General features: G+C 44.7%; 1 protein-coding gene across 2 annotated transcripts in view; it reads right to left on the bottom strand.

The window, feature by feature from the left end:
• The window catches only part of LOC115895167 (putative uncharacterized SMG1-like protein), a 34,949-nt gene extending 12,456 nt beyond the window's left edge, over positions 1-22,493 (bottom strand). Inside the window, exon 1 of one of the 2 annotated variants that reach the window (XM_030924399.1) lies at positions 21,963-22,493. In XM_030924399.1, the coding sequence (XP_030780259.1) occupies positions 21,975-22,460 (486 nt within the window). In that variant the 5' untranslated portion in view covers positions 22,461-22,493 and the 3' untranslated portion in view covers positions 21,963-21,974. The remainder of the gene's footprint in view (positions 1-21,962) is intronic. The other variant, XM_030924398.1, reaches the window with a different exon arrangement.
• Between the last annotated feature and the right edge of the window lie 1,628 nt (positions 22,494-24,121).

Below are 24,121 nucleotides of genomic sequence, written 5' to 3'. Positions count from 1 at the left end.
TTCATGATCGACACAATCTTATTAATAGATATAATTTTACAGATTAATAACTAAGGTTTCATAACTGGCCTAAAGTTGCAGCTTGTAAAAGGCAGAGCCAGAACTCAGACCCAGTACTGTCTAATGTTTGAGCTCTTCAACACTATCACTGCCTGCCATCTTCCTTCTAATATATCCACAAATTCACCTGCATCTGCACATACAGCCTTTCTTCCCATCATCTTCACATAATGTAACAAATAAACCTCCTATCCATACAAATCATCTGGATCTGTCTCTTCCCCCCATTTTCCAAGGTATGCCTTGTCTCTCTTTTGTAGGTTGCAAAATCTTCCATTTTACTACTGCTAATCACATCATCAACATACGAGCACTCTCAAAAGTCTTACTTTAAAAAACAAAAACAAAAACAGCGAGGAGCAGCAGCTCACGCATGTAATCCCAGCACTTTGGGAGGCGGAGGCAGGCAGATCATGCGGTCAGGAGATTGAGACCACCCTGGCCAACATGGTGAAACCCAGTCTCTACTAAAATAGAAAAAATAAAATTGCCAGGCGCGGTGGCTCAAGCCTGTAATCCCAGCACTTTGGGAGGCCGAGACAGGCGGATCACGAGGTCAGGAGATCAAGACCACCCTGGCTAACACGGTGAAACCCCGTCTCTACTAAAAAAATACAAAAAACTAGCCGGGCGAGGTGGCGGGCGCCTGTAGTCCCAGCTACTCGGGAGGCTGAGGCAGGAGAATGGTGTAAACCCGGGAGGCGGAGCTTGCAGTGAGCTGAGATCCGGCCACTGCACTCCAGCCTGGGCGACAGAGCCAGACTCCATCTCAAAAAAAAAAAAAAAAAAGAAAAAAGAAAAAAGAAAATTACCTGGGCACGGTGGCACACACCTGTAGTCCCAGCTACTTGGGAGGCTGAGACAGGGGAATCGTTTGAACCCAGGAGGCAGAGCTTGCAGTGAGCCGAGATCGCGCCATTGCACTCCGGCCTGGTGACAGAGCCAGACTCCATCTCAAAAAAGTAAATAAAATATTTGGGTATATACCCAAAGGATTATAAATTACTCTACTACAAAGACACATGCACACGTATGTTTGTTGTGGCACTATTCACAATAGCAAAGACTTGGAATCAACCCAAATGTCCATCTGTGACGGACTGGATTAAGAAAATGTGGCACATATACACCATGGAATACTATGCAGCCATAAAAAAGGATGAGTTTCCGTCCTTTGTAGGGACATGGATGCAGCTGGAAACCATCATTCTCAGCCAACTATCACAAGAACAGAAAACCAAACACTGCATGTTCTCACTCATAGGTGGGAACTGAACAATGAGATCACTTGGACTCGGGAAGGGGAACATCACACACTGGGGCCTATCATGGGGAGGGGGGAGGAGGGAGGGATTGCACTGGGGAGTTATACATGATATAAATGATGAATTGATGGATGCTGACGAGTTGATGGGTGCAGCACACCAACATGGCATAAGTATACATATGTAACAAACCTGCAAGTTATGCACATGTACCCTAGAACTTAAAGTATAATAATAAAAAAAAAAAGAAATACATTCTTAGAAAAATACAATTAATTATAAAAAAAAAAAAAAAACTAAAAAGGTATTGTTCGCTTTTAATGCTTTTTAAGTTCTTAGTAAATATTCTCTTGTTAAAAATTTTTATCCCGGACATTCAGATAATTATGCTAATGTGATATCATTATAGAGGTTATAAGGAGTCTAAATATGTCACCATCCCTGAAATAATTAATTTTTCCAAAACCAGTAAGATAATAACATCCTCCTCAATATGTAAAGGCTATAAAAATGTGTTCTAATAAATAAAAGTTTGCCCTCCATTAAAAAAAAAAAAAAAAAAGTGTTCCTACAAGAATAAATAAATGCCACCAAATGGCAAAAAAAAATAAATAAATAAAATAAAATAAAATATAAAATATAAAATAAAATAAAATAAAAACTAAAATAAATAAAATAAACAAAAAATAAAAAAATAAGGCCAGGCACGGTGGCTCACGCCTGTAATCCCAGCACTTTGGGAAGCCGAGGAAGGGGGATCACTAGGTCAGGAGTTTGAGACCAGCCTGGCCAACACAGTGAAACCCCGTCTCTACTAAAAATACAAAGAATTAGCCGGGTGTGGTGGCGAGTGCCTGTAATCCTAGCTAGTTGGGAGGCTGAGGCAAGAGAAGTGCTTGAACCCAGGAGGCGGAGGCTGCAGTGAGCTGAGATTGCGCCACTGCACTCCAACCCAGGTGACAGTGTGAGACTCTGACTCCAAAAACAAAAACAAAAACAAAAAAATCAAACCCTTTACCTGCCTTTCTCCCTCTACCAATCTAATAGTCTAGACTCTTCACAGACAAACTTGTTGAAAAATTTATCTTCCTTGCCTTCACTTACTTTTCAACCCACTTTAATAAGGGTTCCACCCGCAACATACCACTGAAGCTATTTCCACCAAGGTAGGAACTGCCACTCAAGGCCTTCTTGGCTCTAAAATCCCATGAGACTTTTTCAGCTCACCTTACACTTTCTCAATAACATTCTAAAGTTTGAGTTTTTTAGTTAACTTTAATCTTTAATTCCAGAGACTCTTTCTACTTTATCCCAATCCAAGTATTCTCCTCCTCCTTCACTTTTTTTTTTTTTTTTTGAGACAGAGTCTGATTTTGTTGCCCAGGCTGCGGGACAGTGGTGTAATGTTGGCTCACTGCAACCACCGTCTCCAGGTTCAAGCAATTCTCCCATCTCAGCCTCTCAAGTAGCTAAGATTACAGGTGCCTGCCACCATGCCTAATTTTTGTATTTTTAGTAGAGACAGGGTTTCACCATGTTGGCCAGGCTGGTCTCAAACTCCTGACCTCAAGGAATCCACCCACCGTGGCAGCAATTAGAGGTGTGAGCCACCGTGCCCGGCCCCTTCTTCACTTCTTCAACCAGCTTAGATTTCATCGTGTATCATTTCAATAACACTCTTGTCTATACCCTTAACTCTTAAGATTTTCATCACACCAATCTGGCAAAACCCCAGTCCTGGATAAACCCAATGATCCATCAATAAGCACTGCACTCCCAGGTCCTCTGGTGTTTATTTCCCATTCTATACATGCACTATCCAGACATTCCCATTCTCTTCAAATTCCAAAATATCCTATCACCTCCCCTCCCCATACACACATTCTACTTCACCAAGAAAAAAAAAAAGATACCAGCTGAGCACGGTGGCTCACGCCTGTAATCCCTGCACTTTGGAAGGCCAAGGTGGGTGGATTACTTGAGGTCAGGAGTTGGGAGACCAGCCTGGCCAAAATGGTGAAACCTCATCTCTACTAAAAATACAAAAATTAGCTGGGTGTGGTGATGCGCACCTGTAATCCCAGCTATACCGGAGACTGAGGCAGGAGAATCACTTGAACCCAGGAGTGGAGGCTGCAGTGAGCCAAGATTGCACCATTGCACTCTAGAGCCTGGGCAATAATAAGAAGCGAAACTCTGTCTTGGTGGGGGGGTGGGGAAAGGAGGAGACATACCAAAAAATACCTGCACCTGATTCTAGACCTTACTTAGGATTCCATCTACTTCTACCTTACAGTAACTTTTCAAATACTTTTCCCACTGAACTAAATCCACCCCCTTAAACATGTAACACTTTCTAATGTATCCCATTTAAAAATACAAAAACATATAGAAAGGAAAAACAAACAAAAGGAGAAAACTCCATCAATCCTGCATGTCCCTCCATCAAACAATCTGCCTTTACTTGCTGCAGCCAAACTAAAGTTGTCTACACTCCCCTCTCCCATTTCTTCACGTCTTCTAGCTCCTTAACACACACTGGTCCAACTTCTGCCCCATCACTCTTGGCAAAATCCATTATGACCTCCAGGTTGCTAAATCTAAGATAAAGTTCAGGCTTCAATCTGCTCATCCTTTCAGCAGCTTTCACAGGGCTGCTGAGTAGGGTTGAGCAGTTTTGCCCTGCACACCGGTGCCCTACAGAGGAATGAGGTGGGCTGAATGAAACTCGTTTTTAAAACATTCTTGGCTGACATACTGGCTCACGCATGTAATCCCAGCACTTTGGGAGGCTGAGGCGGACGATCACTTGAGATCAGGAGTTCAAGATCAGCCTGGCCAATATGGCAAAACCCCGTCTCTATTAAAAATACAAAAATTAGCTGGGCGTGGTGGCAGGCACCTGTAATCCCAGCTACTCGGGAGGCTGAGGCAGGAGAAGCACTTGAACTCAGGAGGTGGAGGTTGCAGTGAGCCGAGACTGGGCCACTGCACTCCAACCTAGGCAACAAGAGAGAAACTCTGTCTCAAAAAAAAAAAAAATTGTTTATGCCAACTAATTGTACACCTAAATGCACCATGTTCATTTGACTTTCTCCTTGCATTTATTTATTTATTTTTAATTAGGTCTCGCTCTATGTTGCCCATGTTGTAGTGCAGTCTGTGATTACAGCTCACTGCAGCCTTGAACTCCTGGGCTCAAGAGATCCTCTGGTCTGAGCCTCCCCAGTAGCTAGGACTACAGGTATGGAGTGGCTCTTTGCCTTTATTTCTAACCCAAGCTAGCTTACAACCTTAAAAAGAGACTGTTTCACCGGGCGCGGTGACTCACACCTGTACTCCCAGCACTTTGGGAGGCCGAGGTGGGTGGATCGTAAGGTCAGGAGTTCGAGACCAGCCTGACCAACATGGTGAAACGCTCTCTCTACTAAAAATACACAAAAAATTAGCTGGGCATGGTGGTGCGGCACCTGTAGTCCCAGCTACTTGGGAGGCTGAGGCAGGAGAATCACTTGAACTCAGGAGGTGGAGGTTATGGTGAGCCAAGATCGCGTCACTGCATTCCCACCTCTGACGGTGACAGAGCGAGACTCCATCTCAAAAAAAGAGAGAGAGAGAGAGAGACCCTGCTTCAGCTCTCATTTGCATCGCTTATCTTCCCCTTTTGTCAGTAAGTTTTGTCAGTAAGTCCTGGAAGTACCCTAGAAACATATCATTTGGCCTGGGAAATTGCCAAGATTGAATGGAAATATCTTACTCTATGACCTCTTTAATAGATGAAGGACAAAAAAGACTGAAAATTTACAAAGCTATGCATCCCTCCCCCACCAGTTAAAAGCCAAACATAGGCCAGGCACAGTGGATCACACCTGTAATCCCAGCTGTTTGGGAGCCCGAGGCAGGCTGATCACCTGAGGTCAGGAGTTCAAGATCAGCCTGGCCAAGATGGTGAAACGCAGTCTCTACTAAAAATATAAAAAAATTAGCCAGGCGTGGTGGTACATGTCTGTAATCCCAGCTACTCGGGAAGCTGAGGCAGAAGAATCACTTACCCAGAGGCAGAGGTTGCAGTGAGCTGAGAGCTCGCCACTGCACTCCAGCCTGGACAACAGAGTGAGACTCGGTCTCAAAAAATAAATAAATAAATAAATAAATAACCCATTCCAACAAAGTTTAAGAATCATTAAGAGTTACATTGCGCCACTGCACTCCAGCCTGGGTGGCAGAGCAAAACTCCGTCTCAAAAAAAAAAAAAAAAAGAGTTACATACTGCAGAAATCTAAAGAGTCTCAAAAGCAGATTGGGACTTTATAATCAAGGTAAAGGTGAAGTGATGTTTACCAATGTAAGAAATGTATGCAACCATTTTTTTCAACTCCTGAAAGCAGTCAGATGATAACTGTAGTTATTCTGATAAAAGTTCCTTTAGTCAACAGGTTGAAGCACATTCCCAGGGAATAACATGTTTATAAGATTTTCTAATAATAGCATATGTTAAATCTTGTCTTTAAAAATAATTCTGGCTGGGTGCAGTGGCTCACACCTGTAATCCCAGCACTTTGGGAGGCCGAGGTGGGAGGATCACTTGAGGTTGAGCGTTTGAGACCAGTTTGACCAACATGGAGAAACCTTTCTGTCTCCACTAAAAATACAAAAGTAGCCGGGCGTGGTGTTGCATGCCTGTAATCCCAGTTACTCGGGAAGCTGAGGCAGGAGAATCACTCGAAACCGGGATGCAGAGGTTGTGGTGACCCGAAATGCTGCCATTGCACTCCAGCCTGGGCAACAAGAACGAAACTCCATCTCAAAAAAAAGAAAAAATAACAAAACAAAATTAAAACTAAAATAAATAAATAAATAAAAATAATCCTAGGCCAAGCTGGCTGCAGTAGCTCACACCTGTAATCCCAGCTACTCAGGAGGAGGCTGAGATTCCGGAAGGATCACTTGAGCCCAGGAGTTTGAGACCAGCCGGGGCAACACAATGAGACTGTGTCTCTAAAGAAAAAAATAATCACCATCATTCTAGGCCAGTCTGGAAAACATAGCAAGACCTCCAACTCTGAAAGAAAATGAAAAAAAAAATTTTAAAGGTCAATTTAATTAGAGTCTCAAGTAATTCCAGAAGATATGGTCTCACAAATCAAACAGCTGAAAAAGGAAGATGCCTTTCAAAATAATCACACTATGATTTTAACTGTAGGAAAATGTATTAAATGAAGACAGCTTTTGCTAGCTGCTGAAACATACTAATAAGAGCAGGAAACAATGCTCCCACCGTGCTCAGCAGTAGCCAGAAATTTATTGAGGTCTTTATATTTAGCCTTAAGTATAAGACAGCTAGGAAACTTCAAAATCATCACTCAAGCCACTTTAAACCCACAGTCTATACAAAAATGTATCTTTTTCTGTTACATTTTATACTAAACACACTTTAATCAGATTGACATAAGTGATTTAAAAGAAGTAACTTATATAATTCCCTTTTACAAGGAAAAAAAGAAAAAATATTTCTAGATATTAAGTTCCTTGAGACAGCAATCATTTATTATAGATTTACAGTACAATTTCAAATAGTACCAGAATTTTTTTTTTTTTTTTTTTTTTTTTTTTTTTTAAAGAGTGGCACAATCACAGCTCACAGTAGCCTCGACCTCCTGGGCTAAAGCAATGCTCCCACCTCAGCCTCCCAAGTAGGTGGGACTACAAACTCATGCCACGATGTTCAGCTTTTTTTTCTTTTTGAGACGCAGTATTGCTCTGTCATCCAGGCTGGAGTGCAGTGGCATGATCTCGGCTCACTGCAACCTCTGCGTCCTGGGTTCAAGCAACTCTTCTGCCTCAGCCTCCCAAATAGCTAGGATTACGTATGCATCACCATGCCCAGGTAATTCTTATATTTTTAATAGAGACGGGGTTTCACCAGGTTGGTCAGGCTGATCTTGGTGATCAGCCCACCTCGGCCTCCCAAAGTGCTGGGATTATAGGTATAAGTCACCATGCCCAGCCAATTTTTGTATTTTTTGTAGAAACCAGGTCTCACTATGTTACCCAGGCTGGTCTCCAACTCCTGGGCTCAAGTGACCCGCCCATCTTTCTGCCTTGGTCTCCCAAAGCACCAACATGCCCAGCCCAAAATCTTGTAATTGCTTAATACTGTACATACATTCTTGCAAAGACATGACATTTCCCATCTTTGTTTAGAAGATGCATGTGGTTCTTCTCCACCCCTTAAGTACTTAAAACTATCACACTGGCAGAGTACAACCTTTCCATGGTTCTGTCATCCTCCCTTCTCCCATTAAAAGAAAAGAAAAAAAAGAAAAGAAAAGAAAAATATGTATACACACACCCATACACACTACACCAGAGGAAAAAAAGCAATTCATCGTTCAACTTGTGTTCTTATAAGAATCAGCTCTTAAATTCTAACTGTGTAGTAAAAGCTAAGCAAGCTATAAGCTACCTTTCAACCTACCCTTTTGCTATATACATTCCATTTACATTGTACTTGCCCTCCAATCTATGCAAATAGTCACAAAGATTAGATTATGTTTGCTGGCTTATCATTTCAACTAGTAACAAATTCTTAAGGTGTGAGTATAAGGAGAAAAAATGATGATGCAGAGCTATGCTGAAATTTCTTATTATTCAACTTGAAACAGGTTTACAGCGTAATGGGAGTACACTAGAAAATGCAGAAAGAGGGCGGGCGCGGTGGCTCACGCCTATAATCCCAGCACTTTGGGAGGCAGAGGTGGGTGGAACACAAGGTCAAGAGTTCAAGACCAGCTGGGCCAAAATGGTGAGACCCCGTCTCTACTAAAAACACCAAAAAAAAAAAAAAAATTACCCGGGTGTGGTGGCACATGCCTGGAATCCAAGCAACTCAGGAGGCTGAGGCAGGAGAATCGCTTGAACCCGGGTGGCAGAGGTTGCAGTAAGCTGAGATCACGCCATTGCACTCTGGCCTGGGCGACAGAGCGAGATTCCATCTCAAAAAAAAAAAGAAATGTAGAAAGAGAGCCACTCCACTGGAGAGCAATTAATTCTAACTCCACTAATATTTTTCTAAGTATTCACTGAAATAATTTTAAAAATAATTTCCTAAACTTTAATCCTCCCAACGTCTTAAAAGGCAAATTACCCCCTCAGAGGGACACGGCTAGTAGTGCCAATACAAAAGATCTTTGTCTTCCCATTCTTAGTCCACAGCCTTTTTCATGACACCCGCCTCTCCTAAGATAATTATCTGTGAAGGATCAACTTTTTAAAATACACACACTCTAGCTGGGCGTGGTGGCGCACATCTGTAATCCCAACACTTCGAGAGGCTGAGGCGGACACATCACCTGAGGTCAGGAGTTTTAGACCAGCCTGGCCAATATGGTGAAAGTCGTCTCTACTAAAAATACAAAAATTAGCCAGGCGTGGTGGCGCACATCTGTAATCCCAGCTACATGGGAGGCTGAAACAGAAGAATCACTTGAACCCGGGAGGTGGAGGTTGCAGTGAGTCAGGATGGTGCCAACTGCACTCCAGCCTGGGCAACAAACAGAGTGAGACTCCATCTCAAAAAATACATACATTCTTAAAATAAAGACACTTAGAGAGGAATCTAAAACATGATGGCTCTATTTCTAACTTCACCAATGCTAAAAGAGCGGGTAGTTTTTTGTTTTTTTTTTTAAAGAAAAGGGAACAAATTACAGATGGGGAAATAGGTTTTGAAATCTTCGCACAACAGGGTGGCTATAGTAAATAATGATGTATTTATTTGCAAAGAGACAGAGATAACAATAGCAATAATAATGATGTATTTCAAATAATTAAATTTCAAATGCCTCACCACAAAATATGAGTAAGCAAACTAAGGTGAAAATATGTTAATTAGCATGATTTAATCATACCACATTGCACATATATAAACATTACCTTGTACCCTACAAATGTGTACCATTATGATTTTTGAATTAATATTAATTAGAGTGGGGAGAACAATGATTACATTTTTACTTCTTCAGTAAGATTACAATAAAAACATAGAGAGCACTAGCATTATAGTAACTACACATGACAGGCCACTTTAAATAAAAAGCATCTTTTATGAAATTTTTAAGGCCGGGCGCGGTGGCTCAAGCCTGTAATCCCAGCACTTTGGGAGGCCGAGAAGGGCGGATCATGAGGTCAGGAGATCGAGACCATCCTGGCTAACACGGTGACACCCTGTCTCTACTAAAAAGTACAAAAAAACTAGCCAGGCGTAGTGGCGGGTGCCTGTAGTCCCAGCTACTCAGGAGGTTGAGGCAGGAGAATGGCGTAAACCCAGGAGGCGGAGCTTGCAGTGAGCAGAGGTCCGGCCACTGCACTCCAGCCTGGGTGACTGAGCGAGACTCTGTCTCAAAAAAAAAAAAAAAAAAAAAAAAGAAATTTTTAGTCAATGAATTGATTACCACATACATACGACCTATTTGCTATTAAGTGTAAATTTATTTACAATTTTAGTATTTCCTTTTTTTTTTTGAGACGGAGTCTTTGCTCTGTCACCCAGGCTGGAGTGCAGTGGCACGATCTCGGCTCACTGCAAGCTCCGCCTCCTGGGTTCACGCCATTCTCCTGCCTCAGCCTCCCGAGTAGCTGGGACTACAAGCGCCCGCTACCACGCCCGGCTAATTTTTTGTATTTTTAGTAGAGACAGGGTTTCACCGTGCTAGCCAGGATGGTCTCGATCTCCTGACCTTGTGATCCACCCGTCTTGGCCTCCCAAAGTGCTGGGATTACAGGCGTGAGCCACTGAGCCCAGCCAATTTTAGTATTTTCAAAAAAGGAACATATTAAAATTCTATCAACATTTCAAATAATGACAGAATTAATCATTTTTAATAGAATCCTTACTCAGATCCTTCAAAAACAATATAAACTATGACTTAAGGTAGATTCCTTTAAATCTGACTAAAAATGCTAAATCTCAAGTTTCATAGTCCCAGTGCTGGAAAACCTGCTATATTTTTATTTTTCTTCACATTTATACAAAGAACATATGGACAGGCAAGAAATGTAATCAATTTTTTCAGGAAATAATCGCAGGATTTGTTTTATTTTCAATTAATATATATGAATTCTGGGTGATACTGGTGATCATCTCTGGATCTTTTTACTTATCTAATGAGAAAAGAGTCTCATTATACAAAGAGAATACCCAAAAAGTCTAATGATTTCCTCACATAAGTAGGTTTTTCTGTAAGGTTCTGGCAAATCTGAAGAAGCCAACATAGAATCTGTCATTAATGCCTTGAATCTGAACTTCCACTGTTAAAATCAAATCAGGGCCTGGAAGTAAAGTGTTAACACTTCAGACAAGAAATTCCAGGGTTTGTATCATCAGGAATATAAACCAGGGACACCCTCAAGAGGATGAAGAGCAAGAGTCATGCACTGCTTCAGAGAATTAAATACTCCAAGATGAAAGTTAAAAATTCAAACACACATATCACACATATACATCTTTTAACATCAGGTTGAAACGCTAAAGGGAACAGAGTAAAAGTAAGTTTTTAACTAATAAATTTAAATAAGAGAGAAAACTTTAAATTCAAAGAGCTTCACTAAAAAAAAAAAGTTAGCAATGTTATCAAATGTGGAGAAAAAGCTATTATATGTCACTATGTAATCTAAGACCTATTCATTAGCGGAGCCTTTTTTCTAGGCTATTAATATATTAGATGCCACCCAAAACGTTAAGTTTAACAACTTCTTAAAACCTGTGGGTTCCCAAAGATATATACGTGTATGTGCAGTGAGGCCACTGCTAAGCCTCTAATAATATTCTTGTAGACTACTATTCTCTATGATGACAAAAAGGGTAATTAAAAAAAAATCTAGTGTCTCCCCTTAATAAACAAAGGAAGAGCATAACTTAGAAAGTTCCATAACAAAGACAATCTATAATTCTGGTACCAGAAATCCCTCTGAGACAGGGCACGGTGGCTCACACCTGTAATCCCAGCACTCTGGGAGGCCAAGGCGGGGGGATCACTTGAGGTCGGGAGATCAAGACCATCCTGGCTAACATGGTGAAACCCTGTCTACTAAAAATACAAAAAATTAGTCAGGCGAGTGGCACACGCCTGTAATCCCAGCTACTCGGAGGCTGAGGCAAGAGAATCACTTGAACCCAGGAGGCAGAGGTTGCGTGAGCCTAGATCGTGCCATTGCACTCCAGCCTGGGCAACAAGAGCAAAACTCCATCTCAAAAATAAAAAAAGGAAGAAGTCCCTCTGAAAAAAGCTTTAACTAATAAACACAAGAAGTCTATAACAGATTTTTAAATAAATATAAGGTCCTACACATACTATATGAATACCAACATAATAAAAATATGAATATGAATGAATATCAACAGGAATCCCATTCCTTTTTTGAAAGGGTCTGAAAATTCATATGAAAGAAGTAATTCAGGATGTTTAGAAACCTCTTGACTCTAGGCCAGGTGCGGTGGCTCACGGCTGTAATCCCAGCACCTTGGGATTTACAAAGTGGGATTTCCTTCTCAAGACCAGCCTGGCCAAGATGGTGGAAACCCCATCCCTACTAAAAACTACAAAAACAAGCCAGGTGCAGTGTCAGGTGCCTGTAATCCCAGCTACTCAGGAGGCTGAGGTAGGAGAATCGCTTGAACTCGGGCGGCAGAATTTGCAGTGAGCCAAGATCTCACCACTGCACTTTAGCCTGGGCGACAGAGTGAGACTCTGTCTCAAAAAAAAAAAACGAAATAAACAAATCTGTTGATACTGGAATATTTGCGTTTCATTCCCCAATCAGCAGGCACGCAACTGGCAAGAAGTGTGTTTCCCCAGGCATTCTAATGGAATGCCAGAAAGCTCAACCCCGTGCTTAAACTTTTAGTGATTACATTGCTTAAATAATGTAGACAGATACAATACACCCAAGATAAATCAGTGTGTAAAAAGACTTCAAATACATGCACAAGGTATTTTTCAAGATGGATAAAACATATGAATCTTAAATTACCATATTATTCTTTTTTTTTTTTTTGACAGAGGTTTCTTTGCTCTTGTTGCCCAGGCTGGAGTGCAATGGCATCATCTCGACTCACTGCAACCTCCACCTCCCGGGTTCAAGCAATTCTCCCACCTCAGCCTCCTGAATAGCTGGGACTACAGGCATGTGCCACCACGCCCAGCTAATTTTTGTATTTTTTTTAGTAGAGACGGCGTTTCACCACGTTGGCCAGGATGGTCTTGATCTCTTGACCTCGTGATCCACCCGCCTCGGCTTCCCAAAGTGCTGAGATTACAGGCATGAGCCACTGCGCATGGCCAAATTACCGTCTTCTTTCTTCTGTAAAAAGATCTGGCCACTCCAGTCCATTACAATACTGTCCTTTTGAGCCTGCTCAATCAGTTTGTTTAAGCCCTAACAGGGCTGCCATAGGAGGAACGCTTTCTCCAAAAATGCATCCTACAAGAACAGTGTTGTAAACTCTGGAGTTAAGGCTAAACATAAAAATACAAACTTACAGGATCTCATTGTCATGTATTTACTTGAGGAAAGACACAAATATAGAGTGTACTATTTACTGATGCACTTAGTAGGAAAGAAGGGGATAGCAAAAGTAACAATTTGACCAGATCCACGCACATATGCAGGTTATATTTTACTGGAGATGGCACACATCAAAATTCCAGATACTGCTAAGTATATGAAAAAAACGTGAGCAGGAATGGGTGTGATAGTGGAAAAGTCACTGCATATCTGTACCTTGACTGAGGTCATGGTTACACAGGTGTATACATTTGTCAAAATTTCCTGAAGACCTATACAGGCCAGGCGCGGTGGCTCACGCCTGTACTCTCAGCACTTTGGGAGGCCGAGGCGATCATCACCTGAGGTCAGGAGTTCGAGACCAGCCTGGCCAACAAAGTGAAACCCTGTCTCTACTAAAAGTACAAAAACTAGCCGGGCATGATGGCAGGCATCTGTAATCCCAGCTACTTGGGGGGTTGAGGCAGAAGAATAACTTGAACCCAGGAGGCAGAGGCTGCAGTAAGCCAAGATCGCACCATTGCACTCCAGCCTGGGGGACAAGAGTGAGACTTAGTCTCAAAAAAAAAAAAAAAAAACTATACATACATAAATTTTATCTCAAAGAAGCATCACAATAGAATTCAAAAGAGAATTCAATTTAAAAAGGAAAAGTACACTCGATTAACTAATATAAGATGGAAAAGAATAACAGTATAAAACCAAGTATCTCTGCTTGAGCGAACACTACAAGAACTTAGTAAGTTATACTCTATATTAAAGAAACAAAAAACAGGCCAAGCGCGGTGGCTGTCACCTGTAATCCCAGCACTTTGGGAGGATGAGGTGGGTGGATCACAAGGTCAGGAGATTGAGACCATCCTGGCTAACACGGTGAAACCCCGTCTCTACTAAAAATACAAAAAAATAGCCAGGCATGGTGGTGGGCGCCTGTAGTCCCAGCTACTCGGGAGGCTGAGGCAGGAGAATGGCGTGAACCCAGGAGGCAGAGCTCTTGCAGTGAGCCGATACAGCGCAACTGCACTCCAGACTGGGCAAAAGAGAGACTCCATCTCAATAAGTAAATAAATAAATAAATAGCACAGAATAAGGGAGCGTTTCCTATACATATGAAACCACAAAATTTCTGTACTCTTTACTATTAGGCCTCTATACAAGGGGAAGTATGTTTTATTTTATAGTTCCAAAAATAAAATGGGCTCTGAAAAACTTCAAGATAGTCAAAGATAGGTAACCAAAATGATGACAACGTGAAAAGATAACAAACAGCTCCTGTGAATCCATTAAGGGTGGTCCAATGAAAGGAGCCTCAGGGATTTGTTTTAGGTGATTAGGATAAAGAACAAGTGTCAGGTAACAAAGGCAGAAAACCCTACCAAGAATTGTGACAATTCAATGTTCCCACCTTGGACCACACTCTATTTTATACGACACTTATATGACATTCCACACGTGTCTAACGTGAAGATTGAGCAGATAAAAAGTATCACTTTAGTGATCATCCTCAATCAACACCAGATAACAAATGAAGGCAATGAAGGGCTTTTGCTTATGGAAATTCTCACATAGTGAGCTGAGTATTTTTATCTTAATTAATTAATTAATTAATTTATTTATTTTTAAGACGGAGTTTCACTCGTTGCCCAGGCTGGACTGCAACGGCCCTATCTTGGCTCACCACAACCTCCACCGCCCGGGTTCAAGTGATTCTCCTGCCTCAGCCTCCCAAATAGCTGGGATTACAGGCATACGCCACCGTGCCCGGCTAATTTTTGTATTTTTAGTAGACACAGGGTTTCCCCATGTTGGTCAGGTTGGTCTCTCCCGACCTCAGGTGATACGCCCGCCTTGGCCTCCCCAAAGTGCTGGGATTACAGGTGTAAGCCACTGCACACAGCCGTATCTCAAATTGTTAAATATAAACATAATACTCAGGTCCTTAGCAGCCCCTTCTCTATACTGGTTCTATTACCTGCCTCCCACTGCGATCTCTCTTGCATGCGCATGCACGCACTCTTACACACGCACACACACACACACACACACACACACACACACACGCACACTCTTTTTCTTTTTCTTTTAGATGGAGTCTTGCTCTTGTTACTCAGGCTGGAGTGCAATGGCGCAATCTCAGCTCACCACAACCTCCGCCTCCCAGGTTCCAGCAATTCTCCTGCCTCAGCCTCCCGAGTAGCTGGGAATACAGGCATGCGCCACTACACCCGGCTAATTTTGTATTTTTAGTAGAGACGGGGTTTCTCCATGTTGGTCAGGCTAGTCTCGAACTCCCGACCTCAGGAAATCCACCCACCCCCAGCCTCCCAAAAACACATACACACACACACACACACACACACACACTTGAACTATGATTCAAGGCCTACAATAGGGTCCCCAACCCAGTGCTTCAGCTTCACCTCTTATTTGTATTACTCCTGATAAGTACCCAATTCCTCTACACACCGACAACTTGCACCTGGCCTTAATGTAATTTTCTTCTATTTTGGAGGGGGGAGATTCTCCCCCAAATTCACAGTCAAAATTGTACAGACCAATTCCATCACCCCACTGCTCTGTACTTAAACATATAACTTTCCCTCCTCTGACTCTCCAGGCTTTTTGTTTTGTTTTTGAGACAGTCTCGCTCTGTCACCCAGACTGGAGTGTAATGGCATCAACTTGGCTCATTGCAACCTCTACCTCCTGGATTCAAGCGATTCTCCTGCCTCAGCCTCCCAAGTAGCTGGGATTACAGGTGCCTACCACTGCATCCAGCTAATTTCTGTATTTTTAGTAGAGGGGGTTTCACCAAGTTGGCCAGGCTGGTCTTGAACTCCTGACCTCAGGTGATCTGCCCGCCTTGGCCTCTTTCTCCAAAAGAAACAGAGAGAGAGAGAGAGAGAGAGAGAGAGAGAGAGAGAGGAAGGAAGGAAGACTGAGAATTATATCACAAAATCCACATGCTCTTCCCTTTACAAAGTCCTTATCTCCCATAATAACTTACAGTCTCCTTGAAGATACTGGTTTTACAAGTCATAAAACTCCTGGCCGTGACCCAGTGCAGTAGCTTATGCCTCTAATCCCAGCACTTTGGGAAGCCAAGACAGGCAGATCACTTGAGGTCAGAAGTTCGAGACCAGCCTGCTCAACATGGTGAAACCCCATCTCTACTAAAAATACAAAAATTAGCCAGGGGTAGGGGCGCATGCCTGTAATCCCACCTACTCGGAAGGCTGTGGTAGGAGAATCGCTTGAACCTGAGAGGCTGAGGTTGCAGTGAACCAAGATTGCACCAGTGCATTTCAGCCTGGGCAACACAGTCAGACCCCATCTCAAAAAAATATACAAATATATATATCTAAATATATATAAATATATAAATATATATATATCCCTCGAAGCATCAATATTTACTGAATTGGAGTATTTTATTACCTGTTATAAAAAAAAACAAAAAAAGACAAAAAACCATATACTAATTTATAAAGGAATCAAAACAAAAGGGGTTGGGGGGTCCGGGCACAGTATCTCACTTCTGTAATCCCAGCATTTTGGGAGGCCAAGGTGGGAACTTGAGGTCAGACGTTTGAGACCAGCCTGGTCAACATGGTGAAACCCTGTCTCTACTAATAATACAAAAATTATCTGGGCCTGCTGACATGCGCCTCTAGTCCCAGCTACTCAGAAGGCTGAGGCACGTGAATCGCTTGAACCCAGGAAGTGGAGGTTGTACTGAGCCAAGATTGTGCCGCTACACTCCAGCCTGGGAGACACAGTGAAACTATGTCTTAAAAAAAAAATAAAAAAAAAAGGCCAGGTACAGTGGCACACACCTGTAATCCCAGCACTTGGGAGGCCGAGGCAGGTGGATCACCTGAGGTCAGGTGCTCACGACCAGCCTAACTAATATGGTGAAACCCCGCCTCTACTAAATATAAAAATGTTAGCCGGGTATGGTGGCACATGCCTGTAATCCGAGCTCTTAGGAGGCTGAGACAGGAAAATCACTTGTACCTGGGAGGCAGAGGTTGCAGTGAGCCGAGATTGCACCATTGCACACTCCAGCCTGGGCAACAAGAGCAAAACTCCGTCTCAAAAAAAAAAAAAAAAGTTGGGGTAGGGGGAAGGTTCAACTTAAAGATACAATTACTAAGTGTTTCATAAGCAATGTCTTATTTCATAATGGAGTAGGAGTTTGACACCAGCATGGGCAACATGGGGAGGCCCCATCTCTACAAAAAAATAAAAATAAAAAATTAGTGTGCCAAGCATGGTGGGTCACACCTGTAATTCCAGCACTTTGGGAGGCCAAGGAGGAAGGATCACTTGAGCCCAGGTACTCAAGACCAGCCCAGGCAGCATGGCGAAACCCAGTCTCTACAAAAATAAATAAATAAATACCCCGTCTCTACAAAAATAAATAAATAAATAAAGTAGCTGGGCGTGGTGGCATGCACCTACGGTCCCAGCTATTGGGAGGCTGAGGTAGGACTTCTTGAGCCTAGGAGGTGGAGGTTGCAATGAACTGAGATAGTTCCACTGCACTCCAACCTGGGCAATAGAGTAAGACTCTGCTTCAGAAAAAGAGAGAGGAGACCAGGCGTGGTGGCTCACGCCTGTAATCCCAGCACTTTGGGAGGCCGAGGCGGGTGGATCACCTGAGGTCAGGAGTTCAAGACCAGCCTGGCCAACATGGTGAAACCCCATCTCTACTAAAAACACAAAAATTAGTCAGGCGTAGTGGCATGCGCCTGTATTCCCAGCTACTCAGGAGGCTGAGACAGGGGAATCAATTGAACCAGGAGGTGGAGGTTGCAGTGAGCTGAGATTGTGCCACTGTACTCCAGCCTGAGCGATAAAGTAAAACTGTCTCAAAAAAAAAAAAAAAGAGAGAGAGGAAAAATAAATAAATTAGCCAGGTGTGGTGGTATGCACCTGTGGTCCCAGCCACTCAAGAGACTGAGGTGAGAGGATCCCCTGAGTCCAGGAAATCAATGCTGCAGTGAGTAGTGACTGCACCACTGCACTCCAGCCTGGGCAACAGAGCGAGAGCATATCTCAAAAAAGAGGAAAGAAAAGAAAAAAGAAATTAAAAACATAAAAACAAACGTTACTTTAGTTTTCCTTTTTATTTTTTAGTTTATTATGGATGTTTTACTTTCCCCCACGTAAAACAGCCATATGCAATTTGTTGAAATTTTCCTTAGTGTACTTTGAAATCTGTGGAACAGAACTGGCAATCACTGAATTCTATTTAACTCTAGTTCCATTTAATATTAGACTGGTGTCTAATATTTTGCACCTACCTAATAGCTATAAAATATGTAACCTCACTGAATTTTATCCTCTATGTATTTCCCTATATTATGTACCTATGGACATCAAACTTAGTACAGACTGATAAAAGGCTGAATAGACAACTCCGGTTTCAAAAATCCAGCTTCTCACAACCTCAGACATACTAGTATACAGCTTTTCTAATTTCACAACATATTTCCATTTTTTGGTCTTTCACAATACAGAAGATGTGTGTACTTTTGAATACTTTGATCTGTCTAGAATCTACCAAAATTGGAAGGTGTTTTTATTATACAGTTTTATCCTTTTTTTTTGAGACGGAGTCTCGCTCTGTCGCCCAGGCTGGAGTGCAGTGGCCAGATCCCAGCTCACTGCAAGCTCCACCTCCCGGGTTTACGCCATTCTCCTGCCTCAGCCTCCCGAGTAGCTGGGACTACAGGCGCCCGCCACCTCACCCGGCTAGTTTTTTGTATGTTTTTTAGTAGAGATGGGGTTTCACCTTGTTAGCCAGGATGGTCTCGATCTCCTGACCTTGTGATCTGCCTGTCTCGGCCTCCCAAAGTGCTGGGATTACAAACTTGAGCCACCGCACCCAGCCCATCCTTTAAGGAAAGAAGTATAGAAAGATCCTAAGTTTGAACACAGTAAGACACTCAATATAGATCTACTACTAAACATATAAGACCAGTTACGCAATTAATGTCCTAACACCCCAAATGGAAACTACTTGTTTTCTTTTTTTTTTTTTTTTTTTTTTTTTTTTTTTTTTGAGGCGGAGTCTCGCTCTGTCTCCCGGGCTGAGTGCAGTGGCCGGATCTCAGCTCACTGCAAGCTCCGCCTCCCGGGTTTATGCCATTCTCCTGCCTCAGCCTCCCGAGTAGCTGGGACTACAGGCGCCCGTCACCTCGCCCGGCTAGTTTTTGTATTTTTAGTAGAGACGGGGTTTCACCGTGTTAGCCAGGATGGTCTCGATCTCCTGACCTCGTGATCCGCCCGTCTCGGCCTCCCAAAGTGCTGGGATTACAGGCTTGAGCCACCGCGCCCGGCCGAAACTACTTGTTTTCTGCTGACTTGAATGCTTTCTCTTCTTTGTTGAATCAATCAATCTATTTGACTCCAATGTCAAATTAATCAATGTCACGTTAGAATATTAAAATGTACAATTATGAATTACACATTTAATTTTAAAACATCATTCTGATCTCTATCTTGATACTACAAGATTATCTTCCAAACTAAGGTGGAAAAAATGACAGACTTTAGCTATTGGCAATGATAGGTCATTTTTTTAGGGAAGAGGAGTAAAGAGGACAACTTCCATGGGTTAGACATTCCTTTGATCTAAGAAGCCACCACTCCTGTTTCTTCATATGGAAAAAACCAGAGGTGTCCAGTGGTTCCCAAAACCTTCTCAACTTTATGTTTGAGGAACCCACAGATTTCAAATAATACAACTGACCTAAGACCACTCATTTGTTTAATTGTTTAACCATTTTTTTTTTTTCTTGAGAAGGAGTCTTGCTCTGTTGCCCAGGCTGGAGTGCAGTGGTGTGATATCGCTCACTACAACCTCCGCCTCTCGGGTTCAAGTGATTCTCCTGCCTCAGCCTCCCGAGTAACTGGGATTATAGGCATGCACCACCACATCCCCCTAATTTTTTTTCTTTTTTTTTAGTAGAGACGGGGTTTCACCATGTCAGTTGGCCAGGCTGGTCTCGAACTCCTGACCTCAGGTGATCCGCCCACCTCAGCCTCCCAAAGTGTTGGGATTACAGGCGTGAGCCACCACGCCTGGTCTTCTCTCTCTTTTTCTGAAACAGAGTCTCACTTCATGCCCGGCCTGCTCAACCATTCTTAAATGTCGGGTGTGGTGGCTCACACCTGTAATCTCAACACTCTGGGAGGCTGAGGGCGGGTGGATTGCTTGAGTTCAAGACCAGCCTACGCAACATGCTGAAAACCCCATCTTTACAAAAAAATACAAAAATGAGCTGGGCTGGTGGCAAGTGCCTGTAGCCCCACCTACTTGTGGGTGCTGAGGGAGGAGGTTTGAGCCTGGGAGGTCGAGACTGAAGTGAGCCAAGTATTTGTGCTGCTGCATTCCAGCCTGGGTGACACAGCAAGACCCTGTCTCAAAAAAATTTACAGAAGAGTTGACTGAGAGCACAGTGAATGAAAAGGAAGACTAAAAGGCAGTGCCATATAAATGCTTACTGTTGGAAGTATGCTTCCATGGAACATGGGTTTGCTCTCTTGCCATATGACATTCACATATTCAGCCACCTGGAACACTTCCTGTCAGTATGTGTGAAGTTATCATGTGTGGTCAAAATTGACTCAACAGTCATTTTCCACACCAACTGGCAAACTAACACTAAAAGAAACCAACAAGTGTTGCTTTTTCAAAAGCCTAAATCAGCTGAGTGCAGTGACTTACACCTGTAATCCCAGCACTTTGAGAGGCCAAAGCAGGCGGATCACCTGAATCAGGAGTTCAAGAACAGGTTGGCCAACATGATGAAACCCCATCTCTACTAAAAATACAAAAATTAACTGGGCATCTGCAATCCCAGCTACTCAGGAGGCTGAGGCAGGAGAATTTTTCCTTGAAACCGGGAGGCAGAGGCTGCAGTGAGTCAAGACTGCGCCACTGTACTCCAGCCTGGGAGACATAGCAAGACTCCATCTCAGGGTAAAAAAAAAAAAAAAAAAAAAGAAAAGCTTAAATCAAGGAAAACAGAACCAAAACAGCAGGGACCAAACGGTACATAAGAAGCAAAAAAAAATTTTTTTAATCAAAATTATTCAGATGAACCACAATAAACGTGCCTGCATCTGAAGTTCCATAAATCGATTACCCCTAAAATATATTTATATACATTTAAGGAGTTCTAAGCATTGGGTTAAATTCCAAACAGACTCTGAATAGAAGCATTTATTTCGTAAGAGAGGTTAGAATAAATCAGTCCTAAATTAGGCACAACTGCCCCCCCAAATTGATCAAAAAGGCAGGAAAATTGCATTTATTTAAAAAGTTAATGTTCCTAATATATTCAAATCTAACTAAGCCCCAAAACGGTCTGAGATCAAATCCTCCATAAAAGAGGAAATTCTCTAGACTTCTAAGTGGGTGCCCAAAGAGTTCACTCAAGTGTCCAGGTATGAATTAGATTCACCAGAGTAATCGGCCTTGCACTTAGGGAAAACTTTCATCTCCCAAGATCCGAGTGGGTCGATCCCATTAACAGTCACCACAATCTCATCTCACGCTCCACTAATGAATGTCCTGCCTAAAGTCAGAGCAATGCCTTAGCTGGAGTTTTGTTTTGTTTTTTTCAATATTAACACGTGGGGGTCACAGAAAGGGACACAGGTTAGAAGGTCTCTCACGTGGCGGCTCAAAAAGTGGGGAACTGAGAAAGTGAATGAGTAACAGGGAGGGTCCTGGACTCTCGGGATCTCCCAACTACAGGTCGGAGGAAGGCGGTAACTGGAATGCCCCCCACTCCACCCCTGCCTCTTTCTCACCTCCTAGTCCCGATCCTAGGCCAGTGCCAGCCCCGGGCTGAACAAGCAGGGAAGGGAGGCACTTAGGCCTCGCCTCCCCGCGGCCTTCCTCCCCTAGCCGGGGCGGAGGAGACCCAGGAAGCCGCGCCCGGCTCCGGGTGGTGGAGGGCCTAGGCCGCGCCTCCCAGCCCCGCGGCCCTAGGCCTCGGCCCGCCCGAGGCGGAGCCCGGGAGGTCGGGGCGGGGGCCCGGGCCGGTCACCCACCTGGGTTGCCAGTCATTCCAGCTCCGCGGATACTTGGTGCCGCCGCCGCCGCCGCTGCTCAGCCGAGACCCCGGGGCTCTGCGGCTCATTACCTTCCCCGACACGACATGGCCAAGCGCCGCCGCCCAAAGAAGCGCGAGTCGCCGCCCGAACCGGCCGCCGCCGACACCCCGCTTCGCCCGGGGCTGAGGAGGAAGCCGAGGACGAGGAGGACGAGGAAGACGAGGTGGAGGCGGCGGCGGAGGGCGGGGGAAGAGGACGGTCGTTCCGGTTCCGCCTGAGCCCGCAGCGCAGAACGAGGAGGCAGGAGCGGCGCGGTGAGAGGCAGATGAAGGGGAGGCGACGTCGCTTCCAGGGCCGTGCGCGGCCCACGACGCCGGGGCCCCAGAGGACGAGGACGATGAGGAGCAGGCGCTGGCGGCAGCTCCTCACGCTCACACGGCCACTGCTTCCCCGCCTCCCGGCTCCGCCCGCCGCGCCGCCGCTGTCGCAGGGCATGCTGGGAGCGAGGGGCGTGGTCGGCGCCCGCCGGGCCTGGGGAGAGAGGCGGGTCCTGTCGGCGGCGGGGCGGGGCCGAGAGAGGCGGGGCCGATAGCAGGCCGCCCCGTCCCCCACGTTCCCTGGCTCCTGGACGGCGCCGAAATCTGGGCACCGCGATGACGAATCCTAGGACAGGGGATCTCCACTACCGCGGCCACACACTTTTCTCCCAAACGCTCCTGGGAAAACACCGGACCCCCCCGAGGGCCGGGCAGTCAGGTGTAAACAGGCGTCCAATCCAGGACCTGCAGTGTGGAGGGGCTGGTACCCTGGGGTGCGCGCGCACACAGGCGTGCCCTTGGATCACGTGCGCCAGTCTTCCCACTGTCTACGGGGCGGGGTGGAAAGTGAAAATAGTAAGATCGAGAGGAGGTTGATATCCACCTTCCAACCTCCACCTGAAATGTGCCCATCGAGTCCTGGCACCTTTACCATTTCTTCACAATGAAAAAAACTAAATAATGGAAGGGAAGGGAGTATCCAAGACCACCAAGCCCTGTCCTCTGCAATGTGAAATGTGCTTTGAAGTCCTCTCACCCTAAGGCTTGCCCGTCTTCTGCGGTGAAAGAAGCTGGGGGCCGGGCGCGGTGGCTTAAAGCCTGTACCCAGCACTTTGGGAGGCCGAGGTGGGCGGATCATCTGAGGTGAGGAGTTCCAACCAGCCTGGCCAACATGGGGAAAACCGGCCTCTACTAAAAATACGAAAATTAGCCGGGCACGGTGGTGGGCGCCTGTAATCCCAGCTACTCGGGAGGCTGAAACAGGGGAATCGCTTGAACCCAGTAGGCCAAGGTTGCAGTGAGCCGAGATCAGGCCATTGCAGTCCAGCCGGAGCAACAAGAGCGAAATTCTGTCTCAAAAAAATAAAGAGAGAGAGAGCGAGAAAGGGGGAAGGTAGGTGGCGGGGAGGTCTTGTATTAAGGCAATGACGTTGAGGAAGGAAGGCAGGAAGGAAGGCCCAGTCCGGAACTGACTTTCGTCCGGCCAAGCAAGGAGACGGCTTGTTACGGCAGCCCTAACCGGAAGGAAGGAGCTAACTCCCCCTCCTCTCGCCTCCACGACTCGCGAGCGGTCCGGGCACGGTTTGGCTCACGCCTGTATCACCAGCACTTTGGGAGGCCAAGTGCGGGCAGAGCAGAAGGTCGGGAGATTAGAGGACCATCCTCCCTAAACAACCGTCTCTACTAAAAACAAAAGAAAAACAATTAGCTGGGCGTGGTGATGGGCGCCTGTAGTCCCAGCTACTCAGGAGGCTGTGGCAGGAGAATTGGGTGAACCCAGGAGGCGCAGCTTGCAGTGAGCTGAGATCACGCCACTGCACTCTAGCCTGGGCGACACAGCGAGACTCCGAGAAAGAAAGAGAGAGAGAGAGAGAGGAGGGAGGGAGGGAGGGAGGAGGAAGGAAGGAAGGAAGGAGGAGGAAGGAGGAAGGAAGGAAAAGGAAGGGAAGGAAGGAAGGAAGGAAGGAAGGAGGAAGGAGAAGGAAGGAAGGAAGAAGGAAGGAAGGAACTGGTAGAGGAGACGTACCTGACCGTCTACTCCATGACATGCCCCATGCCCCAGGGAAAAATTCCCTAAAGCATCTGATGCATAACGTGCATGCACACACCATTTTGTAA

The sequence above is a fragment of the Rhinopithecus roxellana genome, chromosome 20 (genome assembly GCF_007565055.1).
Source record: "Rhinopithecus roxellana isolate Shanxi Qingling chromosome 20, ASM756505v1, whole genome shotgun sequence".
Classification (NCBI taxonomy): Eukaryota; Metazoa; Chordata; class Mammalia; order Primates; family Cercopithecidae; genus Rhinopithecus; species Rhinopithecus roxellana.
This window is presented reverse-complemented; position numbering and strand designations above follow the sequence as displayed.